This window comes from Gouania willdenowi, unplaced genomic scaffold (assembly GCF_900634775.1).
Source record: "Gouania willdenowi unplaced genomic scaffold, fGouWil2.1 scaffold_51_arrow_ctg1, whole genome shotgun sequence".
In the NCBI taxonomy this organism is placed as follows: domain Eukaryota; kingdom Metazoa; phylum Chordata; class Actinopteri; order Blenniiformes; family Gobiesocidae; genus Gouania; species Gouania willdenowi.
This window is the reverse complement of record NW_021145215.1, coordinates 22,526-47,500: the sequence shown is the minus strand read 5'-3', so window position 1 is coordinate 47,500 and position 24,975 is coordinate 22,526. Positions and strand designations below refer to the sequence as shown.

The 24,975-nt window shown below is 38.3% G+C and overlaps 2 protein-coding genes across 5 annotated transcripts in view; both read left to right on the top strand.

Moving 5' to 3' along the window:
- plod3 (procollagen-lysine, 2-oxoglutarate 5-dioxygenase 3) overlaps positions 1 to 8,930 on the top strand; it is an 11,822-nt gene extending 2,892 nt beyond the window's left edge. The window contains exons 4-18 of one of the 4 annotated variants that reach the window (XM_028442428.1): positions 4,287 to 4,450; positions 4,526 to 4,638; positions 4,719 to 4,782; positions 4,856 to 4,953; positions 5,023 to 5,124; positions 5,198 to 5,329; positions 5,553 to 5,674; positions 5,753 to 5,857; positions 5,938 to 6,063; positions 6,608 to 6,749; positions 6,873 to 6,986; positions 7,080 to 7,151; positions 7,247 to 7,351; positions 7,814 to 7,960; positions 8,065 to 8,930. In XM_028442428.1, the coding sequence (XP_028298229.1) occupies positions 4,287 to 4,450; positions 4,526 to 4,638; positions 4,719 to 4,782; positions 4,856 to 4,953; positions 5,023 to 5,124; positions 5,198 to 5,329; positions 5,553 to 5,674; positions 5,753 to 5,857; positions 5,938 to 6,063; positions 6,608 to 6,749; positions 6,873 to 6,986; positions 7,080 to 7,151; positions 7,247 to 7,351; positions 7,814 to 7,960; positions 8,065 to 8,346 (1,888 nt within the window). In that variant the 3' untranslated portion in view covers positions 8,347 to 8,930. Of the gene's footprint in view, positions 1 to 4,286; positions 4,451 to 4,525; positions 4,639 to 4,718; positions 4,783 to 4,855; positions 4,954 to 5,022; positions 5,125 to 5,197; positions 5,330 to 5,552; positions 5,675 to 5,752; positions 5,858 to 5,937; positions 6,064 to 6,607; positions 6,987 to 7,079; positions 7,152 to 7,246; positions 7,352 to 7,813; positions 7,961 to 8,064 lie in introns of all 4 variants that reach the window. The other 3 variants (XM_028442426.1, XM_028442427.1, XM_028442425.1) reach the window with 3 other exon arrangements.
- A 708-nt stretch (positions 8,931 to 9,638) lies between these two features.
- Positions 9,639 to 19,241, top strand: znhit1 (zinc finger, HIT-type containing 1). Its single transcript, XM_028442494.1, has 6 exons — positions 9,639 to 9,780; positions 10,508 to 10,605; positions 15,907 to 15,982; positions 18,711 to 18,790; positions 18,865 to 19,034; positions 19,105 to 19,241. The coding sequence occupies exons 1-6, from the start codon at positions 9,756 to 9,758 to the stop codon at positions 19,124 to 19,126; spliced, it is 471 nt and encodes a 156-aa protein (XP_028298295.1). The 5' UTR covers positions 9,639 to 9,755; the 3' UTR covers positions 19,127 to 19,241.
- Positions 19,242 to 24,975: the final 5,734 nt, after the last annotated feature.

Genomic DNA, 24,975 nt, shown 5'->3' with positions numbered 1-24,975 from the left:
CAGTGAACATTAATACCACACTCACAGAATATACAGTTATGGAGGAGAAGGTAAATAATGAGAGAAGGGCCCAGGACTGAGCCCTGGGGTACACCTGTAGTGACGGGGGAGGGGTTTGATTGAAAGGATTTGAACTGGATGAACTAATCAAAATGTTGTACAAAAATATAATGTGAAATAAGAACGGGACTTTATGAAGTATTTAAGTATCATTTTACCAAAAGAACTTTGAAAATTATGATCAGAAAATATCAGATAAAAGATGATTTGTGATGAAAATGAACATATTACTCAGACTTTTACATCTTTTATAAAACATCCAGGTGAAATGACGACACAATCATTTTATGAATGGGATAAAATTATTAAAATATAGAACCTTACACGTACCAAAGGGAGAGGGTGGTGTAGCCCCTCCCTGTTTATTTTAAGGGTCCTGTTAAACCTGTGTGACCCAGGGTACCCCACAAGGTGGAAAGATCTTAGGAGAGATTATTTGAGGGGCTCCCTGTACAAACATTAATAATAAGTGATGAGAAACTGAGGTCCCACTGGAAACAATATCTACATCCATGTTTAAAATATGATCTAATGCTGTGAGAAAGTCACTGTAGGTTCCTCAGATGGATTGGGTTTTGTTCTTAACAAATTAGATAACAGCTTTAGATCATGTGACAATGGTCCAAAGTTCTCAACATCTGGACAGTGGTGAGTTTTCAGGACATAAAGGACAAACATGGCCTGAAGAATCAGATATCTGCAGCCGCAGCATTATTTAGGAGAAGAAATAAAAAAGTAGGTCATGGTCAGACATCATACAGGTTATGATGGATGCATGTTGTTCTAAGGTAGTGCAGAAAGTGGTCTCCAGACTTTACAAGGACCTGATCTACAGTTGATGAAATAATTTTGTTGGCTCAAAATATGCGAGTAAAGTTTTCTAGCTAGTTATAAAAATGTATAACTGTTGCATTTCTTTGTCAAAATAAATGCTAACAACACCTAATGTGAGATCCTTGGTTGACATGTGACTGTAGGGTATAAGCAAAATTTAAATAATTTACGCCACTAGGGGGCGCTGTAAATATGGGAAATGTTTTTCTCACAAATGGCACGACTGATTATGAACAGATTTGGTGGGTATGACCTTGGGTTGCTCCTGGGACCGTGTTCAGCTAAATTATTATGTTGAGGGCTGTGAAATTTACAGGGTACATATATAAGAGCACACAGACCACCCATACCAGAATGTGTACCTTTAGGTGGCGCTATAATGCGTGGCCTTTAACTTTCATATTCCAAAACTTCATATCCACCTGTTCACAACGTCAGGACACATGACGTACTTCCATGGGCTCCACAAAACCTTTCATAACTGCTTGCAGTTTTAGTTATTATTGTTATTATTATTATTATTATTATTATTATTATTATTGTTATTGTTATTGTTATTATTACTATTATTATTATCATTGTTTTTATTGATATTGTTATTATTATTATTATTATTGTTGTTATTATTATTATTATTATTATTTTTGTTATTGTTATTGTTATTGTTGTTATTGTTACTATTATTATTATCATTGTTTTTATTGATATTGTTATTATTATTATTACTATAATTATTATTATTATTGTTGTTATTATTATTATTATTATTACTATAATAATTGTTATTATTATTATTGTTATTGTTATTATTAATAGATCATCATAGATCGTCATAGATCGTCATAGATTGTCATAGATCATTATAGATCCTCATAGATCGTCATAGATCATTATAGATCATTATAGATCACCATAGATCGTCATAGATCATTATAGATCATCATAGATCATCTGTCTGCTACCCCCTCCACTCTCTGATGATCCCACAGACCTTGTTAATTATTATAATAATTGCCTCTCCACCCTCTACAGTTCCTTAAATATTCCTCTAATCCCCGCCCACTCCTCACCAGCCTCCGCCCCTCTTACCACTCTTTCTCTTTCTAAATTCACACGTGTCCACCCAGTTGAACTGTTAAAAATCCTCCACCTGGTCCTTGATCCTGTCCCATCCCCCTTTGTTAAGCACTGTTTCCCCACCATCTCCATCTCATCTCTAAAATCATCAACTCCTCCCTCACCTTTCCCTCCGTCCCTTCATCACTCAAACTGGCTGCTGTAACCCCCGTCATCAAAAAACCTGGTCTCAACCCCAACATCATGAGCGACTTCCGACCCATCTCCAACCTCCACTTCCTGTCAAAAGTTCTGGAACACATTGTTGCCTCACAAATCACATCCCATCTCAACATTAATCACCTTTTCAAACAATTTCAATCTGGATTCCTCACCAAACACAGCACTGGAACAGCCCTCCTCCTCTCATCTGACTCCACCCTACTCTCAATTCTTGTTCTTCTTGATCTCACTGCTGCTTTCACCACCATCAACCACTCCATCCTACTTTCCTGCTTAAAATCCCTGCTCAATATCACTGGTGATGCCCTCACCTGGTTACAGTCCTACCTCACTAACAGAAAACTATTTATCTTCATCAACAACTGCCCCCCTGTCCCAAGGAGTCCCCCAGGACTGTGCTTGGTCCTCTCCACCATCTACCTCCTCCTCCTCGGTCAAATCATTCATCGTCATGGTCTCCATTTTCACTGTTACACAGACGACGTCCATTTATACATCTCCACCAAGTCTATCACCTATGAAACCCACACTTTCAAACTGTCTCTGATATCAAAACATGGCTCCAAAAGTCTACCCTGAAAATCCTCTGCTATCAGATCACTTTTTAATATCTTTTAACATTATCCTAGAGGATCTCGCACTGTGCAATAAAATAGTTAGGAGTAGAAATCTGTCCAATAGTGCTGTGGCTAAATTTAAAGAGGCCATTCCTGCTGCCTTAAACTCAGTGCACCATCCAATAAATAACTATGATATTAATTATAACCCCTCTCAACTGGATCTGCTTGTCGATAGCTCTGCTAGTCTACTAAAATCCACCTTGGACTCAATTGCCCCATTGAGGGAAAAAACTATTAAACGTCAGAGGAAAGCTCCGTGGTTTAGCTCTGAAACTCACACACTCAAACAAACAACCCGTAAATTAGAGAGAATGTGGCGCTCCAATAAAACAGAGGCTGTTCATCATAGGAATGGGATCCACACAAGGTTCCTGCTGCTTAACAGAAGGTTTTCCTTGCCGCCATGATGAATTCATGTTGGGTGTGGGATACATATGTATGTGTATATACGTATATATGCATATGTGTGTATCCATAAAATGAAGAGTCCGTCCTTAAGACTGCTCTACTGTAAAGTGCCTTGAGATACCATTGGTTATGATTTGGCGCTATACAAATAAAGATTGATTGATTGATTGATTGATTGATCCAAGAAAACTTCCTGATCTTAAACAATAACAAATCAGACAAACTTCTCATTGGTCTAAACTCCATCACCCAAACAGCCTCTGACTTTCACCTCCTCATTGATAACTCCACCCTGTGCCCCGCCTCTCAGTGCTATAACCTTAGTATCATTTTTGATAATAACCTTTCCTTCAACCACCACATCAAACAAATCATGAAAACCACTTTTTTTCACCTCAAAAACATCTCTCGTCTCCGTCCTTTACTTTCCTTCTCCGTTGCTGAAACTCTAATTCACGCCGTTATCACATCCTGCCTTGACTACTGCTATAGCTCCTCTTTGGTACAACCTCCACTCCTAAATAAACTCAATACATCCAAAACGCAGCTGCCCACCTCCTCACCCACACCCGCTCCCGTGACCACATCACCGCTGTCCTCCAAAACCTCCACTGGCTCCTCGTTCCTCAGCGCATCCAATTCAAACTCCTCCTTCTCACCTATAAAGCCCTTAATAATCAGGCCCCTCCTACCTCACAGATCTGCTCCACCCCTACACTCCCTCCCACAGCCTCCGCTCCTCAGATACAAACCTCCTCACTGTCCCCAGGACCAGCACAGAACCTGGGGGGACAGATCTGTAGCTGCCCCCCACCCTATAGACTCCCTACCAAGCCACACCCACTACTGCACCGACCTCCATCCTTCCAATCACTTCTCAATACTCACCTGTTTAAACCACTCACTGCTTTTCTCTGTCATATTTCTATTGTTTTTATGTCTTAAATAAAATGTATTATTATTATTATTATAGATCATCATACATCATATTAATACAGGTGTACGTGTGTGTGTTCTAAGCTGTAAAAACCTAATAAAAAATGTTGTGTTGTTGTGTATCTCCAGCTATGATGTCATCTTCTCTGCTGGTCCAGAGGAGCTCCTGCTGAAGTTCTCAGAGCTCAGACACAGGGTGGTCTTCTCTGCTGAGGGCTTCTGTTGGCCTGACCAGAGACTGGCCCACAGGTACCCTGCAGTGCATTCTGGGAAGAGATACCTCAACTCAGGAGGTGAGAGGACACGCCCACACACACACTGATGGGAGGGGCTGGGAGCCATGTGGTGACCTACTGTGTGTTGTGTAGGTTTTATGGGCGTGGCCTCAGACCTGTCAGCTCTGGTGCAGCGGTGGAAGTTCAAAGATGATGATGATGATCAGCTGTTCTATACTAACATCTACCTGGACCCCACGCAGAGGGTGACTCAGCCTCAGCCAATCACAGCGCTGCTCTCTGTCAGCTGACTGCTCTCTGAGCTCTGATTGGTCTGTTCCCTCAGGTCAAGTTCAACATGACGTTGGATCATCGCTCTCACATCTTCCAGAACCTCAATGGAGCTGTGGGTGAGTGTCCAAGCCCCGCCCCTGCCTCTCACATGCCCCGCCCCCTTGGCCTCACTATGACTGTGTCCTCCAGACGAGGTGGTGTTGAAGTTTGAGAGGTCAAAGGTCAGAGCGAGGAACGTGGCCTACGACACGCTGCCGGTGGTCATCCATGGTAACGGACCCACCAAGGTAACGCACCAATCAGAGCGCTGCTCCTGGTCAGGTGACCCGTGCTGACCTTTGACCTCTGGTCCACAGCTGCAGCTGAACTACCTGGGGAACTACGTCCCCACGGCGTGGAGCTATGAGAACGGCTGTGGAGTGTGTGACTATGACCTGCTGAGCCTGAGCACCACACCTGTACGCACACACACACACACACACACACACACACACTGTGTATGTATATATATATATATCTGTGTGTGTGTAGGACGAGGAGCTGCCCGTGGTCTTCATCGCTATCTTCATCGAACACGCAACACCGTTTATAGATGAGTTTCTACAACGACTGACAACCATCAACTACCCACTGAGCAGGCTCCGCCTCTTCATCCACAACAACGTAAACACACACACTGTTACACACAGGTTGAGGCGGTTAATGAATCAGAGGGTCTCTGGTTCTAATCCCCCCTGGTCCATCACTGAGGGATGTTGATGAGTCCCTGACCTCTAACCCCTGTGTGTAGCTGTACATATATGACATACATGTGATTTATCACGCTGTTTAGGTGTGTAACAGTGTGTAACACACAGGCTGTTTAATGATTGTGTACTACACACAGGTTGTGTACCATGAGCGTCACATCCAGACCTTCTGGACCAATCACGCTGCTTCGTTTGCTGAGGCTCGTCTGGTTGGACCAGAGGAGAACCTTCAGGAGGGCGGAGCCAGAACCATGGCTGTGTGAGTACAGGAGGAGGAGCTACACAGCAGTGTGTGTGTAAGTCAGAGACACATCAGTGTGTGTGTGTGTGTGTATAGGGAGGTGTGTGTGAAGGATCCATCCTGTGATTATTACTTCAGTATGGACTCTGACGTGGCCTTAACCAACCCTGATACTCTGAGGATCCTCATCGAGGAGAACAAGTAAGTACCTCACACACACACACACACACACACACACACACACAGTGGGTTTACACACGTGTGTGTGTGTGTGTGTGCAGGCCTGTGATCGCCCCCATGTTGTCCAAACATGGTAAACTATGGAGTAACTTCTGGGGAGCTCTGAGTCCTGAAGGATTCTACTCACGATCAGAGGATTACATAGAGATAGTCCAGAGCAAGAGAACGTAAGGACACACACACACACACACACACATCATTAACACACACACACATCATTAACACACACACATCATTAACACACACACACACACATCATTAACACACACACACATCATTAACACACACACACACACACACACATCATTAACACACACATCATTAACACACACACACACAGTGTGGTGCTTTTCTTTTTAAAATCTTTCTGTGAACAATCACAGTTTACAGTGTGACAATCATAAATAGATACATTAATAACGTAAATACATCCCTGAGGTCTTTACACGTAGTTTGTCTTCAAACTAAACTCAGAGAGAAATAAAACAATGACATTCAGCGAGTGTGTGTGTGCGTGCGTGTGCGTGTGTGTGTGTGTGTGTGTGTGTGTGTGTGGGTGTGTGTGTGTGTGTGTGTGTGTGTTAATGATGTGTGTGTGTGTGTGTTAATGATGTGCGTGTGTGTGTGTGTGTGCGTGCGTTAATGATGTGCGTGTGTTAATGATGTGTGTGTGTGTGTGTTAATGATGTGTGTGTGTGTGTGTGTGTGTAGTGGTGTGTGGAACGTACCCTATGTGTCCCAGGCCTACCTGATCAAAGCCAGTGTTCTCCGCTCTAAGTTCTCTGATGTCAGTCTGTTTATGGACCAGGACCTGGACCCAGACATGGCCTTCTGTAGGAGCATCAGAGATCAGGTGACCTCTGGCGCCTGTACCACACACACACACACACACACACACACACACACACACACACACACACACACACACACACACACACACACACACACACACACACTGACCCTCCTCCCTCCACAGGGAGTCTTCATGTTTGTGTCCAACAGAGACGAGTTTGGACGTTTAGTGGCTTCAAACAACTTCAACACATCCAGACTTCATCCAGACATGTGGCAGATCTTTGACAACCCAGTGGTTAGACACACACACATCATTAACTCACACACACACATCATTAACACACATCATTAACACACACACACTTGCTGACTGAGTGTGTGTTATCAGGACTGGAGGGAGAAGTACGTACATCAAAACTACGACAAGATCTTTGAAGATCAAACAACCTTTGTGGAACAGGTACAAACACTGTTACACACACACACACACACACGTACACACCCTGACTGACTGACTGACTGACTGTGTGTGTGTGTGTGTGCGTGCGTGTGCAGCCCTGTCCTGACGTCTACTGGTTTCCAACGTTCTCTGAAACCATGTGTGACCACCTGGTGGAGACCCTGGAGGACTTTGGTCAGTGGTCTGGAGGTTCCCACAGGGTGAGTCCTGGGGTGTCATTTCTAAACGTTGTGTACATACTAAATAAAGCGTACGTTACATATAAGCAACGTTTGAGCTGCTGCAGTTTAATCTCATGATTTTGGTGCATATTTGTTTTATTCACTTGTTTTTCTTCTCGCTCCACAATTATTATTAGTCATTATTCATGTAGGCGTACACCTGACCTTTTATAGGCACCAAGTGGGCGGAGCAAGGTGTTTCTTCACGTGCGCCAACGTTTGAGTTGATTGTGATTTATAAACAGAAACATGTGTGGGACCTACATGCGCTCTTGCTTATAAATCGTTAAAAAAAGATTTGTACGCACTCTCTGGTTTTTAGCGTATGCTAGCTGAAGTGTGTTTAGCTAGGCACACTGTTATAAATGAGGTCCTGGTCCTGGTCCTGGTCCCAGTGGGTTGTAGACCATATATGTTGAGGTTGTGCTCCTGTTCCTGTAGGATGAGCGTCTGGCTGGAGGCTATGAGAGCGTTCCCACGGTGGACATCCATATGAACCAGATCAGCTTTGAGAAGGAGTGGCTTAAGTTCCTCAAGGACTACATCAGTCCTGTTACTGAGAAACTCTACCCTGGGTACTACCCTAAGGTAGGACCTTTGACCTCTGACCTGTGACCTGACCTCACCATGACCCCTGTCTGTGTGTGTGTGTGTGTGTGTGTGTGTGTGTGTGTGTGTGTGTGTGTCGTTAGGCCCAGGCCATCATGAACTTTGTGGTGCGTTACCGTCCTGATGAACAGCCGTCCCTGCGCCCCCACCACGACTCGTCCACATTCACGGTGAACATCGCCCTGAACAGGAAGGGGGTGGACTACGAGGGGGGGGGCTGCAGCTTCCTGCGCTACGACTGTAAGGTGGAGTCGCCTCGTAAAGGCTGGTCCTTTATGCACCCTGGCCGTCTGACGCACTACCATGAGGGCCTGCCCACCACCAGGGGCACCCGCTACATCATGGTCTCCTTCGTTGACCCCTGACCCCCCGTTTCCATGGAAACTAGCCATTTCAAAATAAGAGCTCCTTAGGGCTTCACACCCAGCTGCCTTTACTTGAAACTATGTGTGTGTGTGTGTGTCGTCACTGAAGTCTGGCCCCGCCCACTGTGTGTGTTCATGTTACAGAGCAGGTTATTTTAAAGAGAATCCACTAGGGGGCGCAATACAAACACTACCTGGATAATGGGCGGGGCTCCTGGAGCCGATAAGCCACGCCCATTCTGTACTACAATCAATGCCAAGCTAACTAGCTACTATAGCTCAGTCCCACAGGTGGTAGTTATTATAGGAGGGGGCGGGGCTAACAGAAGACATCAAACATTCTCAGCCAATAGGAACGTTTGATTGTAATGTCAGAGTTGAACCCATAGAGGGAAATCACACTGATGTCTTTATAATACATTTTTATAGTTGGACTAGAGTTGATCAATAAAATGACTTCAAATCAATCAATATATTTGAATAAAGTGATTAATGACTTTAGTTCCTCTGAATGTTTGAACTTTGTGTTTATGATAAAGCTCTAACTTATATTTGTTACTCAATAAACTTTATTAAGAAACGTGTGTGTGTGTGTGGGAGTAAAATCTACTTTATTGATCCGTGTGGAGGAGGTGATCAGTTATTATCTCATCAATGATCCTGATCATAATACCAGGATCAATCACACTTTAAAGGAATACATTAAAAACCACACAGTAGGTCAGTGGTTCTCAACTCGTGGTCTCACCCTGGGACCACGTTAGGCCACGGTCATTAAATCTAATTTATCTGTTGAAAACACACAAATATAATCTTTTTAAAAACATAAATCTATATATTTTCCTGTGCAACAAGATTTCACAGCATGCCTTTCAAAATAAAACACAAGTGCAACATGAGACATTTCATTTTTTTAATTTCTTTTTGACCAGCTGACCCTGACCCACCAGTTGAGAATCGCTGTTATGAACAATGACCATAGAATAATCAATCAGATCTGATTGATTAACCAACAAGATTTCACTGAGTCACGTTTCCTAAAGATCAGACAATTACAGACCGAGATATGATTTAAAAATGTGTGTCATTTTTAGATTTCACCTACAATTAGAGGTTTAGATCAATAAACTGATCCACAATCAGTTTATTGATCCAGATATAGATCAGAATATAAAGGAAGCATCTATAGTCCAAGGTCTATGTTTGGTTATAATTTATTAAAAAATACTTTTGACTCAATCCTGTTAAACAAAGTAACAAAATAAAACCTTGTGCCTTAATCAGCTGCAGGCCTACTTCTCACCACCAGAGGACAGCAGAGAGCAGGAGCGCGTTGTCTTAGTTTTGAACCTGTAGAGCCACCGTAGGATCAGATCATCATCATCATCATCATCATCATCATCATCATCATGGTGCTGGAGAAGAAGACTTCCGGTTAGTCAGTCTGTGAACTATTGTTATTAACTATTGTTATTAACTAGTTTAACTCTTATTAACTACTGTAACTAGGCACGTAGCTCCGTTAGCATCGTTAGCTTCTGTCAAAGCAGAACCTTCGTCTTGTTTGTGTTTGTGTGTTTTTTAAAGTGAAAAACTTAATTTAATAACAGTTTAAACGTTCTAATGCAGCAGAGAGGTGAACGTATCGGTATAAATGTGATATAATCATTATTCTTTGACAGTAATACTCGTTACTTCATAAATAAATAATTAATAAACGCCATCACATCATCTATTGAAGTTAATTCAGAAATCATTTCTAGCCCAAAACAGTGATAAAATATCTGAAATAAATCATTGTTCATGTATTGTGTAGTGTTTTAGTCAAACCAACAGTAGATCTATGAAGTAGAACAGATTAAATCAATATTATACTAATGTACATGTAAAGTGTAAGAAAAATATTACAATATATAAACAGATTGAAGGTATATTATATATACATATATACACAGGACTGTCACTCTGGAGATACACAGTGCTCCTCATTGGCCAGTTTAGGTCACGTGATAGGTGCACCACGTGACTTAAAGTTCTGTCATTTATATTTTAGCTCCTCAATATTTTTAGCTGTAACTCTATCTCTAACCTTTAAATGATTATTTTTGTTGGATGTGTGTGGTGTGTGTGTGTGTGTGTGTGGCGTGTGGTGCGTGTGTAGCTCGTGTAGAGTTGAGTCAGAGGAGAGTCCTGGATGAAGCGACTCGACAGAGGAGACTGAGCAGACAGTTGGAGGCTTTGGAGAAAGACAACTTCCAGGTGTGTGTGTGTAATATATATATATATATATATATATATATCAGTGGCGGCTGCTGGTCTTTCATGCAGGGGAAGCTCATTTTCTGCCTACTTCAGAAAATGTATCTGTTTATTTAAATGTGAATTCTAGTAGAATTCACATTTTGTTGTCAACAACTATTTGTAGATTATCACACACACACACACACACACACACACGCGCGTAGCTGCTGCGCGCTGGAGTGTGAGTGTTTGGTGAAAAGTCTCACAACACAAGCAGTAACAGTCTCCACAAACACCAAAAACAGACACTAGGTTTGTCAGAAGTTGATTCGCTATGAGAGGATCAGCAAAGTCTCCGTGTCAACACAGAGCAACAGACTGAAATATTTGAAAAACCCGCCTGTGTGCTTACAACGTCATACTCTCTGATTGGCTCATTTCGCTGTCAGTCAAAATTGAATTAGCCTGAGACAGATCATCCAATCATCATCCATTATTCCAGCGTCCGGAACAGACAGATCCAGCCCACTGCTCCATAGACCTCCTGTGAAGCCCGGCGTCCGATGGGCGGGACTAAGTGCGTCATAACCGAGCATTTATCCAATGAGCGTCTAGTTTGACTGCAGTGGATCAACCCCTAAATCCTGTCCCATTGAAGTCAATTGAAGCTGAACTTCACCACTGTTTATTAACACTGTGACGCTGCGGTAATGAATGAAGAACGTCACGCTGTCACTGTCAGTTTCCTGTTATAAGAAGCTGATTCTGAACTAAACATACATGTGTTCTGTCATATATTTAGTCAATGAAATGTACACACAACACTACATATTTGACCACTGATTTTAGGGGAAGCTGAGGTTCCCTTGTAGTCTTAAAGCATCCGCCACTGAGATATATAAATATTAATGAATGAATCCCTTCACTATTTATAAATATTATAACAGGAAGTAATTATTGTTATTATAACAGTGGTTGTCTAGATGAGGACATAAACTACAACTATTATCTTCTTTAAAAAATGATAAATATTTCTAAAAAAAAAAAAAAACCCAGAAAAAGTGAAAAACAAATCAAACTGATATTATAGACACGCATGTCTAGATGTGGTGCACGTTACATGTTGCATATAATGTCTATGATTTCCTTTCACCAATAGGTGGCGCTATGACTGAATGATGGTTGGGTTAAATCATAAGTCATTTTTTTAGAATACAAATGAAAGTTGTTATAATGAATTAATTCAACACAACTTTATTTATATAACACAAAATACAACAAAGTCATCTCTGAACAAAATATAAAGTCTACAGTAATAAAATAATCCAATCAGATCAACATGAACAATATTTAGTGACAGTGGGAAGAAAAAACTCTATTTATTTCTAATAATAAATCTCCATTAGAACCAGGTCCAGAGGTGGAGAACATCTGGTTCCACTGGTTGTTGTTAGTGAACAGAATAGAATAGAAGGATAGACCATCAGAATGTTCTAGACTAGCTGTGAACCATTGATCAGGAACCAGATAGAGGAGAAGACACAGACTGCAGAACAACATGATACACTATGATACACTGGTTCCTAGTGGTTATGTTAATATTAAATGTATTACAGTATCCTCCATGATCTGAGATGTTACCACTACAGACCAGGTTTCATCTTCTAATGATCTCAGAGATCACTACAGAGAGGACCATGTCTGCTTGAATTATAGCAACTATACGCTTTAGTAAATACAGTAAGTAGTATTTTAATGTAATGGTCTGAGGTGTTGATCATTTACTGTAATGGTCTGTGATTGTGACCAAAACAACATGATCATGTACGTTTAGCTTAATGCTATTATACAGTACACGCTTTAGTAAATAAGTAGGTTTAGACTTTAACCTTAAAGGTGTAGAGAGAGTAGCAGCCTCCTGTAGTAAGACTGGGAGCTGGTTCTAAAGGGGAGGAGCCTGGTAGCTGGTAGCTCCGCCTCCTGTTCTACTTCTAGATACTTTAGGAACTTCTAGAAGACCATCAGACTGAGAGCAGAGTGATCTACCTGGACAATAGAGCACTAACAGGTCTCTATAGATATACAGGAGCTAGATCATGTAGAGCTTTGTATGTTAACAGGAGGATTTTAAACTATTCTAGATTTTACAGGAAGTCAATGAAGAGAAGCCAATACTGTAGAAATATGTTCTCTCCTGTTAGTACCTGTTAGTATTCTAGCTGCAGCATTCTGAATTAACTGGAGACTTTTTAGTGACTTACTAGGACATCCTGACAGTATAGAGTTATAATAATCTAATCTAGATGTAACACATGCATGGATTAGTTTTTCAGCATCACTCTGGGTCAAGATATTCCTGATTTTATAGATATTACAGAGGTAGAAGAAGGCTGTCCTTGTGATTTGTTTAATATGAGAATTAAAGGATCAAAGATAATGTCTATGTTTATTACTGTGGTGCTGGGTGACAGAGTGATGTCATCCACAGACACTGTTTGACTTTCCAGTCTCTGCAGCAGTAGATGATGATCCACTGTATCAAAGAGAAGCAGAACTGAGACCAACCCTCTGTCTGAGGCTAAGAGGAGATCATTGGTTACTGTTACTAAGACAGTCTCTGTGCTGTGATTGGTTCTAAAGCCAGACTCAAAGCTCTGTAGAAATTGTTCCTATGTAGGTGATCACATAGTTGACCTGTGATGACTTTTTTAAGGAGAGGTTTGATTACAGTGGTTTTAAAGGCCTGTGGTTCATAACCTGTTACTATAGATGTATTAATGTAGTTCATCATATTAGTGCTGATTAGTGGAAGAACATCTTTAAATAGTGGAGATGGTTGTTGGTTTAGAAGCACTAACTATTGAGGTCAGTTCAGATAGACCTCAGTAGGTAAATAAAAGCTACATGTTGGAGATATGTCAGGAGCTGCTTTGTTTAATAAATTATTGATCACTCCTGCAGGGGGGACATTAGCTTTGTTTCTAATTGTTAGAATTTTATCAGTAAAGAAGTTGATGAAGTCGTCACTGTTCAGGTTGACAGGAATAGAGGGTTCAACAGAACTGTGGCTTTTGGTGGGCGTGGCTACAGTGTTGAATAGGAACCATAGATTGTTTTTGTTTTCCTCTATTAAAGTTGAATAATAGGAGGTTCTAGCTTTATGGAGAGCTTTTTATAAACTAATAAACTTTGTCTCCAGGCAGTATAAACTTCTACCATGTTTGACGTGAGACACTTCCTTTATAATTTTCATGATGAATTAGCATCTATTAGCATCTATTAGCTCTACAAACTGTTAATAACTTCTATAAATGTAGCACATCATCCAACAGGAGCAATATTTACATATTAGGGTACACCTAATGAGTGCTCCCCAACAACTACAGTGATGATGTCATCAGTCCTACCTCAAGGGGCGCTATTGAGTCATTTTGTTGTTCATGTGTAATTTCCCCAAAAATCAACATTTTTTGCCAGTCCTAATATATGTTTTTGTTTGTGTTTAGGTCCTTAAAATGTGATCACTTTTTTGTAAGAAGAATAATACAATAGGCTCCTACACAACAATGGTGCTCAGGGCCTAATAATAATAATAATATGAATAATAATATAAACTGAAGTGATGCACATTACATCATCATTTATCAACCACATACTTAAATTCATATCTGAGGCTCACACCAACGATACAGACTGATATTGTGAATTGATTTAAAGAGGACATACAGTATCATGTTAAATCCACTTTTTTAGCCCTTAAATGCATTTTGTTGTATATTTACAGTGTTTAGAAGTAGAGAATAGTTCAAATTAGTCTCTTCAGATGCTCCGTAGATATCTTTATATTCTGTTTTGCTCATATTTTTCAATCTGTTTAGATTTTTCTATTCTCTATTACGTTTTTTGAACTATTACATCACAGTATTTGCAGCAGAACTGCCAAATTAGTTCATCAACTCCAGGTCCAACACTTCGAGCAATCCACCATTTTTATTTCTGGCTTTTATTTTGTAGTCCAAGCTCCAGGATGCAGAAGTTATGAGAGGATAAGTCAAAATGTTGGGTTGTTGGATGTAGTAACCCACACGCTTCATTACACCGTCTCCCAGCATCAGAACCTTTTCAAAGTGTCTGGTTGAGTTTTATTTTTTATAGAAATGTACCACATCTGTGGATAAGGTCATTTTTGTGTGTGTGAAGCACTTCAATGATGACTGCTTCATCAACCTCCACCAGTATAAAGAAGGATTTACAGAAAGACTTTGTCTGATTGAGGGTTCAATTCCTTCTATCTTTGGAGACGATGAACAGAGCACTTCGGTAAGCTGTAAATAACGCTAAAAAGTGTGATGATAAGACGTCCCTGTCATTGTTTTGTTAGCATTAGCAGTTGCACCGTCTTCATATGTTAGCGCTGTGTGCTCGTTTTAGATCCTTGATGATATGGCCTACGTGATTTAATTTAAGTCTAAAGTTTTCATTAGTCATTTCATTTTGACGTTTTTGTCTTTGAAAAGACTGTATTAAAATGCATTTGGTGACGTTAGCTTGGCGCTAGCGTTAGCTCGGTGCTTGTGTTAGCTCACTTGTTAGGGTTCTGCAGGTTCATCATCTTCATTTTCATCTCGCTCCACTGGGTCAGACTCTGGCTGGAACATGTAAGGCTGGATGGACAAGTCTAACGTTGTTGACATTTTATAAATAACCTCTGAATAAAAAGTTTATGATCCGCTACATAGCCGTATCTCTTCTATCAAACTACAAAAATGGCCGAACAGGGTGGAGTTGAACCGAGTGTCACCTGAAGAGGGGGCGGGGTATGAAGTGTCTCATTTGCATTTAAAGAGACAGCACCAAAACGAGTTGCTCTCAGAAGCACATCAGAAAAGGGGTGGAGCTATAATAATGAGGAGTTCAGACCCAAGCATTGCAGTTCTGCTTTATATAGACCACAACTGTATGATTTATATGTAAAAAGGAAGGATTTAAAACCATGATATGTCTCCTTTAAATAAAGTAGTAAAAAAGATAGATTACACTGTTTTAAAAAAAACATTCACAAAATATACAAAAACTGATGAAAACACAACGTTGAGAATCAAAAACCAAACAACATTTCCAATAGTTTATAAAATCTTAGAATGCACAAACTAATTCTTATTAAATATTATTTTAACTAATTAAAAGAAGCTACAAACATGGCTTTGTTTTTAAAAAGATCTGCATTCATGAATAATAATTCAAATGTATATGATATGATACAAAAATCTAAATCTTCTATGATTTTAACACATGGTTTGATTTATTTCCTGTTTCCAGGACGACCCTCTCTCCTCTCTGCCTCCCCCAGGTCCTACTGCCCGCCTCCCAGCATTCAGCGAGACTGAAGAACCAGGTCAGTTATTATTATTATTACTATTATTATTATTAGTTCAGTGCCTGTCAGAAGTATGTATTGATATAGTGGGAGGAGCTTCAGTAGAGTTAATTATGACCTAATGAGTATGTGTTATAAGGTTGTATGTACATAGAGGTGTACATACTGTGTAGTGTTATAAAGGTTTATGTGTGTGTGTAAAATAAAATAGTGTGTGTGATTTATCTGGTTTAATTAACATGATAAATGTGTTTGTTTATTTTACTCATTTTTATATTTTTTCTTTGGTGTATTTTTCTGTAATGTTTATTTTTTGGAGTCATTATGTGTATTTTTCTATCTTTTTGTTGTGTTTTTGTGCATTTTTTGTATAAATATTGTTTTTTGTTGCCATTGTAGTGATTCTGGAATCATTTTGTGTATTTTTTAGTGTAGTTTTGTGCATTTCTGTTGTCATTTTGTGTATAAATATTTAGTTTGGTGTATTTGGACTCATTTTCATATTTTTGTTGTAGTTCATTTAGTATATGTTTATGTGTTATAAAACAATGCTGACAATAAATTTGAATGTTTATAGATGTAAATATTGATCCTGTTGATTGATGTGCTACGTTTATGGAAGTTATTTACAGTTAATACAGCTAATAGATGCTAATTCATTATAGCAGCTTTCATTTGTATTCCAAAAAAATGAGTTATGGTTCAACCCAACCATCATTCAGTCATAGCGCCACCTATTGGTGAAATCATAGACATTATATTTACACACAACATTGTAGGAAAGTTTGTGATATAATCTTTAAAAATGATCAGTTATGACTCAACACTTTAACATATCTGTTACATGTACGTGCACCACTTCCTGATGTGTGTGTAGTTGTGAAAGCCTGTTCAACACTGCCTGCAGCTTTAATTATTATTATTATTATTATTATTATTATTATTATTATTATTATTATTATTATTATTACTACACACAGTAACTCATTATTATTATTATTATTATTATTATTATTATTACTACACACAGTAACTCATTATTATTATTATTAATAATACTACATACAGTTACATACAGTAACTAGTTATTATTATTATTACTATTATTATTACTACATACAGTAACATACAGTAACTAGTTATTATTATTATTATTATTACATACAGTCACTAGTTATTATTATTATTATTATTATTACTACATACAGTAACTAGTTATTATTATTATTATTATTATTATTATTAATAATAATAATAATAATACTACATACAGTCACTAGTTATTATTATTATTATTACTACATACAGTAATTAGTTATTATTATTATTATTATTATTATTATTAATAATACTACATACAGTAACTAGTTATTATTATTATTACTACATACAGTAACTAGTTATTATTAATATTATTATTACTACATACCGTAACATACAGTAACTCATTATTATTATTATTATTAATAATAATACTACATACAGTAACTAGTTATTATTATTATTATTAATAATAATACTACATACAGTAACTAGTTATTATTATTATTATTAATAATGATACTACATACAGTAACTAGTTATAATTATTAATAATAATACTACATACAGTAACATACAGTAACTAGTTATTATTATTATTAATAATAATACTACATACAGTAACTAGTTATTATTATTATTACTACATACAGTAACTAGTTATTATTAATATTATTATTACTACATACCGTAACATACAGTAACTCATTATTATTATTATTATTAATAATAATACTACATACAGTAACTAGTTATTATTATTATTATTAATAATAATACTACATACAGTAACTAGTTATTATTATTATTATTAATAATGATACTACATACAGTAACTAGTTATAATTATTAATAATAATACTACATACAGTAACATACAGTAACTAGTTATTATTATTATTAATAATAATACTACATACAGTAACTAGTTATTATTATTATTATTAATAATAATACTACATACAGTAACTAGTTATTATTATTATTATTATTATTATTAATAATAATACTACATACAGTAACTAGTTATTATTAATATTATTATTACTACATACCGTAACATACAGTAACTCGTTATTATTATTATTATTATTATTATTATTATTATTATTAATAATAATACTACATACAGTAACTAGTTATTATTATTATTATTAATAATAATACTACATACAGTAACTAGTTATTATTATTATTATTAATAATAATACATACAGTAACTAGTTATTATTATTATTATTATTAATAATAATACTACATACAGTAACTAGTTATTATTATTATTATTAATAATAATAATACTACATACAGTAACTAGGCCCTCCAGGGCCTGTGAACTCTCTAGGACCAGTGTTTCTAGGAACTCTATTGTAATCATTTGGATGTTTATTATTTAGATTATTCATAAAAGTGCTAGGGAGGGCGGAGCCCTTTGGAGGGCGGGGCCATACCCCTCAGCGTACCTTTGACGCAAAAACTCACATATGTCCACCAGCAAGTTGCTCTATAACCAAGGTCTACAAGTTTTGTCCTATAACTACCACACCGTGAATAGCACTGAATCACCTGGGCTAGGCCACGCCCATTTCCACCTGGAATACTGGAAAACCTCCTTTTTTAATCCTCTGTGGAGTTTTGTTTAGTTGTTATTGTTACCACAGACGTCAGTAGTTATTAATATTAATATTATTATGATCTGTTCCAGAGAGGAAGAGGAGGAAAACTCGTGGTGATCATTTCAAACAACGTTTCAGGAAGAACTTCACAGCTCTGCTGGAGGAGGAAGTCAGCCCTTCAAAATAAGAGCCTTTACCTCTGTGCAACACTACAATGTTAAAGCCCCTGCTTTTATTTTACAGAACCTGTCAGAGAGGGCGGAGCCTAACTACCTGTCAGCCGTAGTCCCGCCCTCTTCCCTGCCCCCCCGACATTTCTGCTGCGTCTGTGGCTTTACCTGTAACTACACCTGCTCCACCTGTGGGGGGCGCTACTGTTCTACACGCTGTTTATTAACACACAGAGAGACACGGTAACACAACTACTACACAACTACTACACAATAACCCATGCTGTGTTCTGATTGGTCCATCTCTCTACAGGTGTCTGAAGTGGACTCTATGAGGACCTGAGGAGGCCTGTGATTGACTGCCACAGGCACATCCACCCCCACTGGTTCCTGATTGGCTGTGACGCCCTCTTTTATAACACATTTCAAAATAAAAGCCTTCAAACAGATCACTGTGATTGTGTACGTGTGTGTGTGCGTGTGTCACTTCCTGGTTGCCATGGTAACCCTGCCAGCTGGACTTTGAACATGAAAGTCAGAACGACTTCACAGCAGAGAAGAGACAACACATCTACACTGTAAGTACACACACACTACACACACTACACAATAACTCTCTCTCTCTGTCCTCTGTTGATCGCCCAGTGTAACTGATCAATAATAGTGATCAGTAGGTATTGAACAGCTATCAGCTGCTAATGAGTTCTATAATAGATCAGTAGAACCACTGACTGATTATAGATGTATGTCAGGGACTGAGGGTCAAAGTAGGAAAAACACATCAAAGCAATTGAAGTTTACGGCTTTTATTTTGCTAAAAAAAGAAGAAATAAATGAGGTCAAAATTACCAAATGTTAACACACACACACACACACACACACACACAGGGGACATTTAAACTGCTGATCAGACCAAACGTGAAGAGACTGATACATTACAGACATAAATTAAATAAATGATCTAAATCTCAATAAGCAAATAAGATTTGAACAAGTAAAATACGTTGACAAATGATATTAGCAAATGATGTATAAAGTGTAAATAATAACATCCCAGATCTCCCCTCATGTCCTGCCATGGTTCAGACCATAGGGGCGGAGCCTGGAAGTTACACCCTGGAGCTGAATGAGTGACAGCTCTCCAGTGTGTGGGCGGGGTCAGCCCTCACAATCTATATCTATAGATTTATAGCAGCTCTCACTGATGATGACCTCATATGTACTTCCTGTCTCTGCTGACCAATAGGAAGAGAGCACCTCCCCTCATCATGGAGCCTTCGTCACCTCCTCCTCTTCCTCAGAGCTCTGAGCAGAGTTTACAGGTTCTCCCATCTTCATCATCACCTTCATCTTCATCATCACCTTCATCTTCATCATCACCTTCATCTTCATCAGACAGCAGAGCAGGTGAACTCAGCTCCTTCACAATAAGAGCTCACAGAGCTGTAGCTTCATGATGTAATTACATCATATGTTTGGAGCTTCTTTTTTTACTGTATTTTATGTCATTTTTAGTGTTTTTTAAGTCATTTCTGTTGTATTTTGTACATTTTAGTTGTTATTTTAAAACTTTTGTGTGTTTTTTGTCACTTTGTGTGTTTGCAGTAATTTTCTGTATTTTTCTTGATTTTCTGTATTTTTGTATTATTAAATGTAAAAATATATAATATTAATGTAATATATAATATAATAGTGATATGTTTTTGGTCCCACCATAGACTGTAAAATGAATAGACGGGACAATCTCCTGGTGGAGTGAAGCTTTTATTGTTAGAGCTCCCCCTGCTGATTGGCTGCAGTATAGGTTATAAGCCCCGCCTCCTCAATGATAACAGATGAATGTGGGTCAAACTGTAAAGTTAAAATACTCGTCATATAATATTTTTCCAAAGCTAAACTCTGCTGTGATCATTAGTTATTATCACATACATTATGTTCTAGGATCATTTTTATTTACACTTTGTTATAAATCAGTTATTACAGGTTGAAAAACAGGATTTGACGTCATAAATGATGATGATTGACAGCTGCTGATCTTACGTACAGTAGCTCTGTGTGAATATCAGTTACACTAGATATTAGTGTAAATAAATGGTCAGTGTTGGTAAAGTTTATTATAAACTAGTTATATATTTATATGACTAGTTACTGAGATAAACATGTCATATATTTGTGTTACATTATTATTTAAAATGTACTTTTGGTCCAGAACATTAATAATATCACACTGATCGTTTTGTTCCTAATATTTCTGCTGTTTCAGGAGCAAAAAGCTCTTTTTTGTTCCCCATAAGTTATATTTAACTATAATTATCATCTTTTTTTCTCAAATCATTGCAAACAGTGAGAAAACAAATCAAATATGCATTTAAATTGTATCTTTTATTGATTTATTAAGTTCATTTCCGACATGGTTACAATCACAGAAATTCACTTTGACATTCAGAGCAAAATCACATCATTGTTTGTTTTGTCCTTTTGTCTGAAAGGACATTAAATATACGTGAGTAATAACTTGAGTTACTGTAATATATTATTATTATTCACTTTAGTAATGAGTCATTGATGACTTAAAAGAGGAAAATATTATTGTAATATTTAATAAAAATAACTAGTTGCTGGTGGTTTAGTTCTAAACTATGATCTGAAACACACGTTGGTAAATACGTATGTTTGTGATGAAGCTGCTGCGTAACTCATCAGGGCAGTACGTAAATGGGCGGGGCGTGTTACCAGGGCTCCTCCCACCAGACCCTACTGCTCAGACTCTGGCTCCAAATGACGTCAAATTTGCCAGATGGAAACGCCCCTAAGGTCCGTATTTTGGCTTCAAGAACATTGAGTGGGAGGAGCTACAGTACACACACACAGGATGAATAACATGATGTTATTAAACTAAACTTATGTGATGACATCACTTCCTGTTTGTTTCCAGCTCGTCTCTCTCTCTCCAGTCCTGAGCTATTAGCAGAGCTGAAGGCTCCTGGGCTCCGCCCCCTCAGACGTGTCCCCGCCCACTCAGGACAAACCACTGTGTTCTCTGGCAGAGGAGGGGCGTGTCCTCCGTCAGCCAATCACAGCAGCCCACACTGATCCTCATCAAAGGGAGCCACGCCCCTTTACCCATCGATGCTACATGCTAAGCTAACCTGACCATTGGAATGGAGGAGGGATAAGAAGATACACAACATGAACAAACACGTGTGTGTGTGTGTGTGTGTGTCACTGAGCTGCTCTCATTGTGTTTGTGTAACGACTCTGCACACACATACTGTAACACACACACACACACACACAAAGTGCTGACTCATATGATCCTAATCCTGTTAATCCCGACTCGACATTGATCCCTCAGATGTGTGTGTGTGTGTGTGTGTTCACTGCTGAGTGGTTTCCATGACAACCACAGGGAGAATGATCACTGGCAGGTAAGAGAAAGAAACTAGTTAGTGATGGTTAGTGCTAGTTTACACACACACACACACACAGTGTGAGGACTGTAATAAATGCATGTATGTGTGTGTGTATGAGTGTGTGTGTTTCACAAATAAAGACTGAAAACCAAGTGTTTTAATGAATATTAATTATTAATAAAGTGTGTAAATGTTTCAGTCCCTAACTGTGTGTTATTTTAATATTAGTTTTATATTTATTAATAATGGTTTGATGGTGTTGGTCTGTAGTTATTATATATATATATGTGTGTGTGTGTGTATAATCTACTCTCAACCTTCTCCATTCTTGTGGTTTTGTTAGTATTTCCTGTATTTGATGTATAGTTGTGTAATTGTTGTATTTCTGAATATTTATTGTGTTTTAGTGTATTTATGTAGTTAATTGTGTGTATTTTAATCCTCTGTAATAATAATGATGATGGGAGGATCATTATGGGATATTAGAGTGTGTGTGTGTGTGTGTGTGTGTGTGTGAGAGAGAATAAAGCTCACCTGTTAAATCCCGGCTGACTCCGCCTTCCTCAGGTTAACTCCGCCCACCATGGCTGAGGAGGAGGGGCCTAAAGCTGCTGTGGTAATGAACAGGTGAGTCTATCCACCTCTCAGAAGCTCAGCACACAAAGAGGCCACGCCCCCACAGGAAGTGTGTGATGATGATGAACCCTGAGGTTTAGGCTGATTATGGGCGGGGCTCCTGGAGCAGTTAGGTCACACCTCCTCTGTACAGTCAAACCTCTAGTCTCACCCTGGGACCCACATTTTTCCACGGCCGTTAAATCGCGACCCACGTTTTTCAAAAGTATCTTTTGAAAAACACACATTTTCTATTTTAAAACATAAACATATTTTCCTGTACAACATGCACTTCACTGCATGCCTGTCAAAAGAAAAGTCTCTTTCAAAATAAAAGACAAGTCCAACATGAGAGACTTTAAGTATTTATTTATTGTTGTCTGCGACCCACCCAGTAGAGGTCCGACACACACTGAAGGGCCCCGACCCACCAGCTGAGAATCATTGTCCTAAAGAACAATGAATGCTCTCATATAAATTAGTGGCCCCCACAGGTCACTGCTGGTACTGCATCACATTAACACACAGACATGCTTCTCTGTTTCAGAGACACACAACCAGGAAACCTGTTCAACACAAACAACAACAACAACCAGGACGGGTAACACACATACACACACAAAGTAACACACACACACACACACAGTAAAGGAAACATTACAGACTTAATAATTGATAAGTCTGTAATGCTACAGTGTGTGTGAGCCCTGAGGTGTGTTCCATAAAGGAGGTTTAACAAACTCTGAGTCTATCCATAAACTCTAGGTCAACATACCCTCCATGGTAAACTCTGTGTATCTGATTCATTACAGCTGGTATGAAGTGGGTTAATAAACCCTGAGTATGTAAACCTTGGGTTACTGACGTGCACACGTGATAAAAAAGACATCATCAATGGATCAGAGATGACTTGAGCTGCCATGACAACCAAACAGAAGATAGTGATTTATTCACTCTGATGGTGAAATAAGCTGTTGTTTGATGAATATAATCCTGTTCTAAAGGTGTGTTCAGTCTTCAGTGATTATAGTGATTAAATCACCTGTAATTAATAACACTTTATGATCACTTCATCACTTTATCTCTTCAGTGATGTGACGAGTGGTGAATAATAATAATAAATGTGTTTGAGGAGACGTGTCAGCATCATAGGATGTCTGCATAGAGAGTCCTCCTGTTACACTGGATATAAACACAGTGACTGATGCTTCATATCTAATCATTTATATTGATTTTTAATGTAATATTGTCGTCAGAGTCATCTATACATCATAAAATATGTCATAAAAAAACACTGAAGCGGGACATGAACCCATGACCCATCACTTTCAAGAGCAGCGTCACACTTCACTGTGACATCATACCTTCATAGATGTATGATCTACAGATTTAACTGTATAATAATATAAAACAATAAAAGTGTATTAATTTAAATGATCATCTCCTCCTTTATATTATCTACAGGTTTATATTCAGTGAACTTTACTACAGACGTCAGTAGATGTTTTAATGTAGATCAACCTCTCAGTGTGTTTCACTAAATGATCTACATCTACAATGTTAGAAAGAAAACTACTGTTATCACAAAACAAAAAGACATAAATCAACACAACATTATTAATGATGTGAACACGTCTGTGGTGTGTGATGTCACTAATGTGTTTCAGAGAAAAGTGTTAAGGTTTATTAAAGTGTTCAGGTGGGCGGAGCCAGGTAGAAACCCAGGGTTTCTTTGATAAAACCTGTCAGTGACCAGGTTTAGTTCATGGACAATGTTGCCATGGTAACATACTCAGAGATAAACATACCTCACGTTTATGAATGAGATACTCAGAGTTTCATCATTTGATCCTGAACAATATTTATGTAACACCTCTCAGGGTTAGTCTAACAACTACTTCACTTCATTCACTCAGATTCAGCCTCAGAAACACATGGAAGCTGTTTGTTTGTTTGTTTGTTTGTTTGTTTGTTTGTCAGAGAAAAGAAGAAGAAGAAGAAAAAGAAGAAAGAAAAGAAAGAAAGGGTGGAGAAGAAGAAAGAGTGAGTCATCAACATGAAAGAACTGTATCTGTTTGTAACGTAAACGTTTGTTTGTAACGTAAACATTTGTAATGTAAACGTTTGTAACGTAAACGTTTGTGTGACAGGAAAAA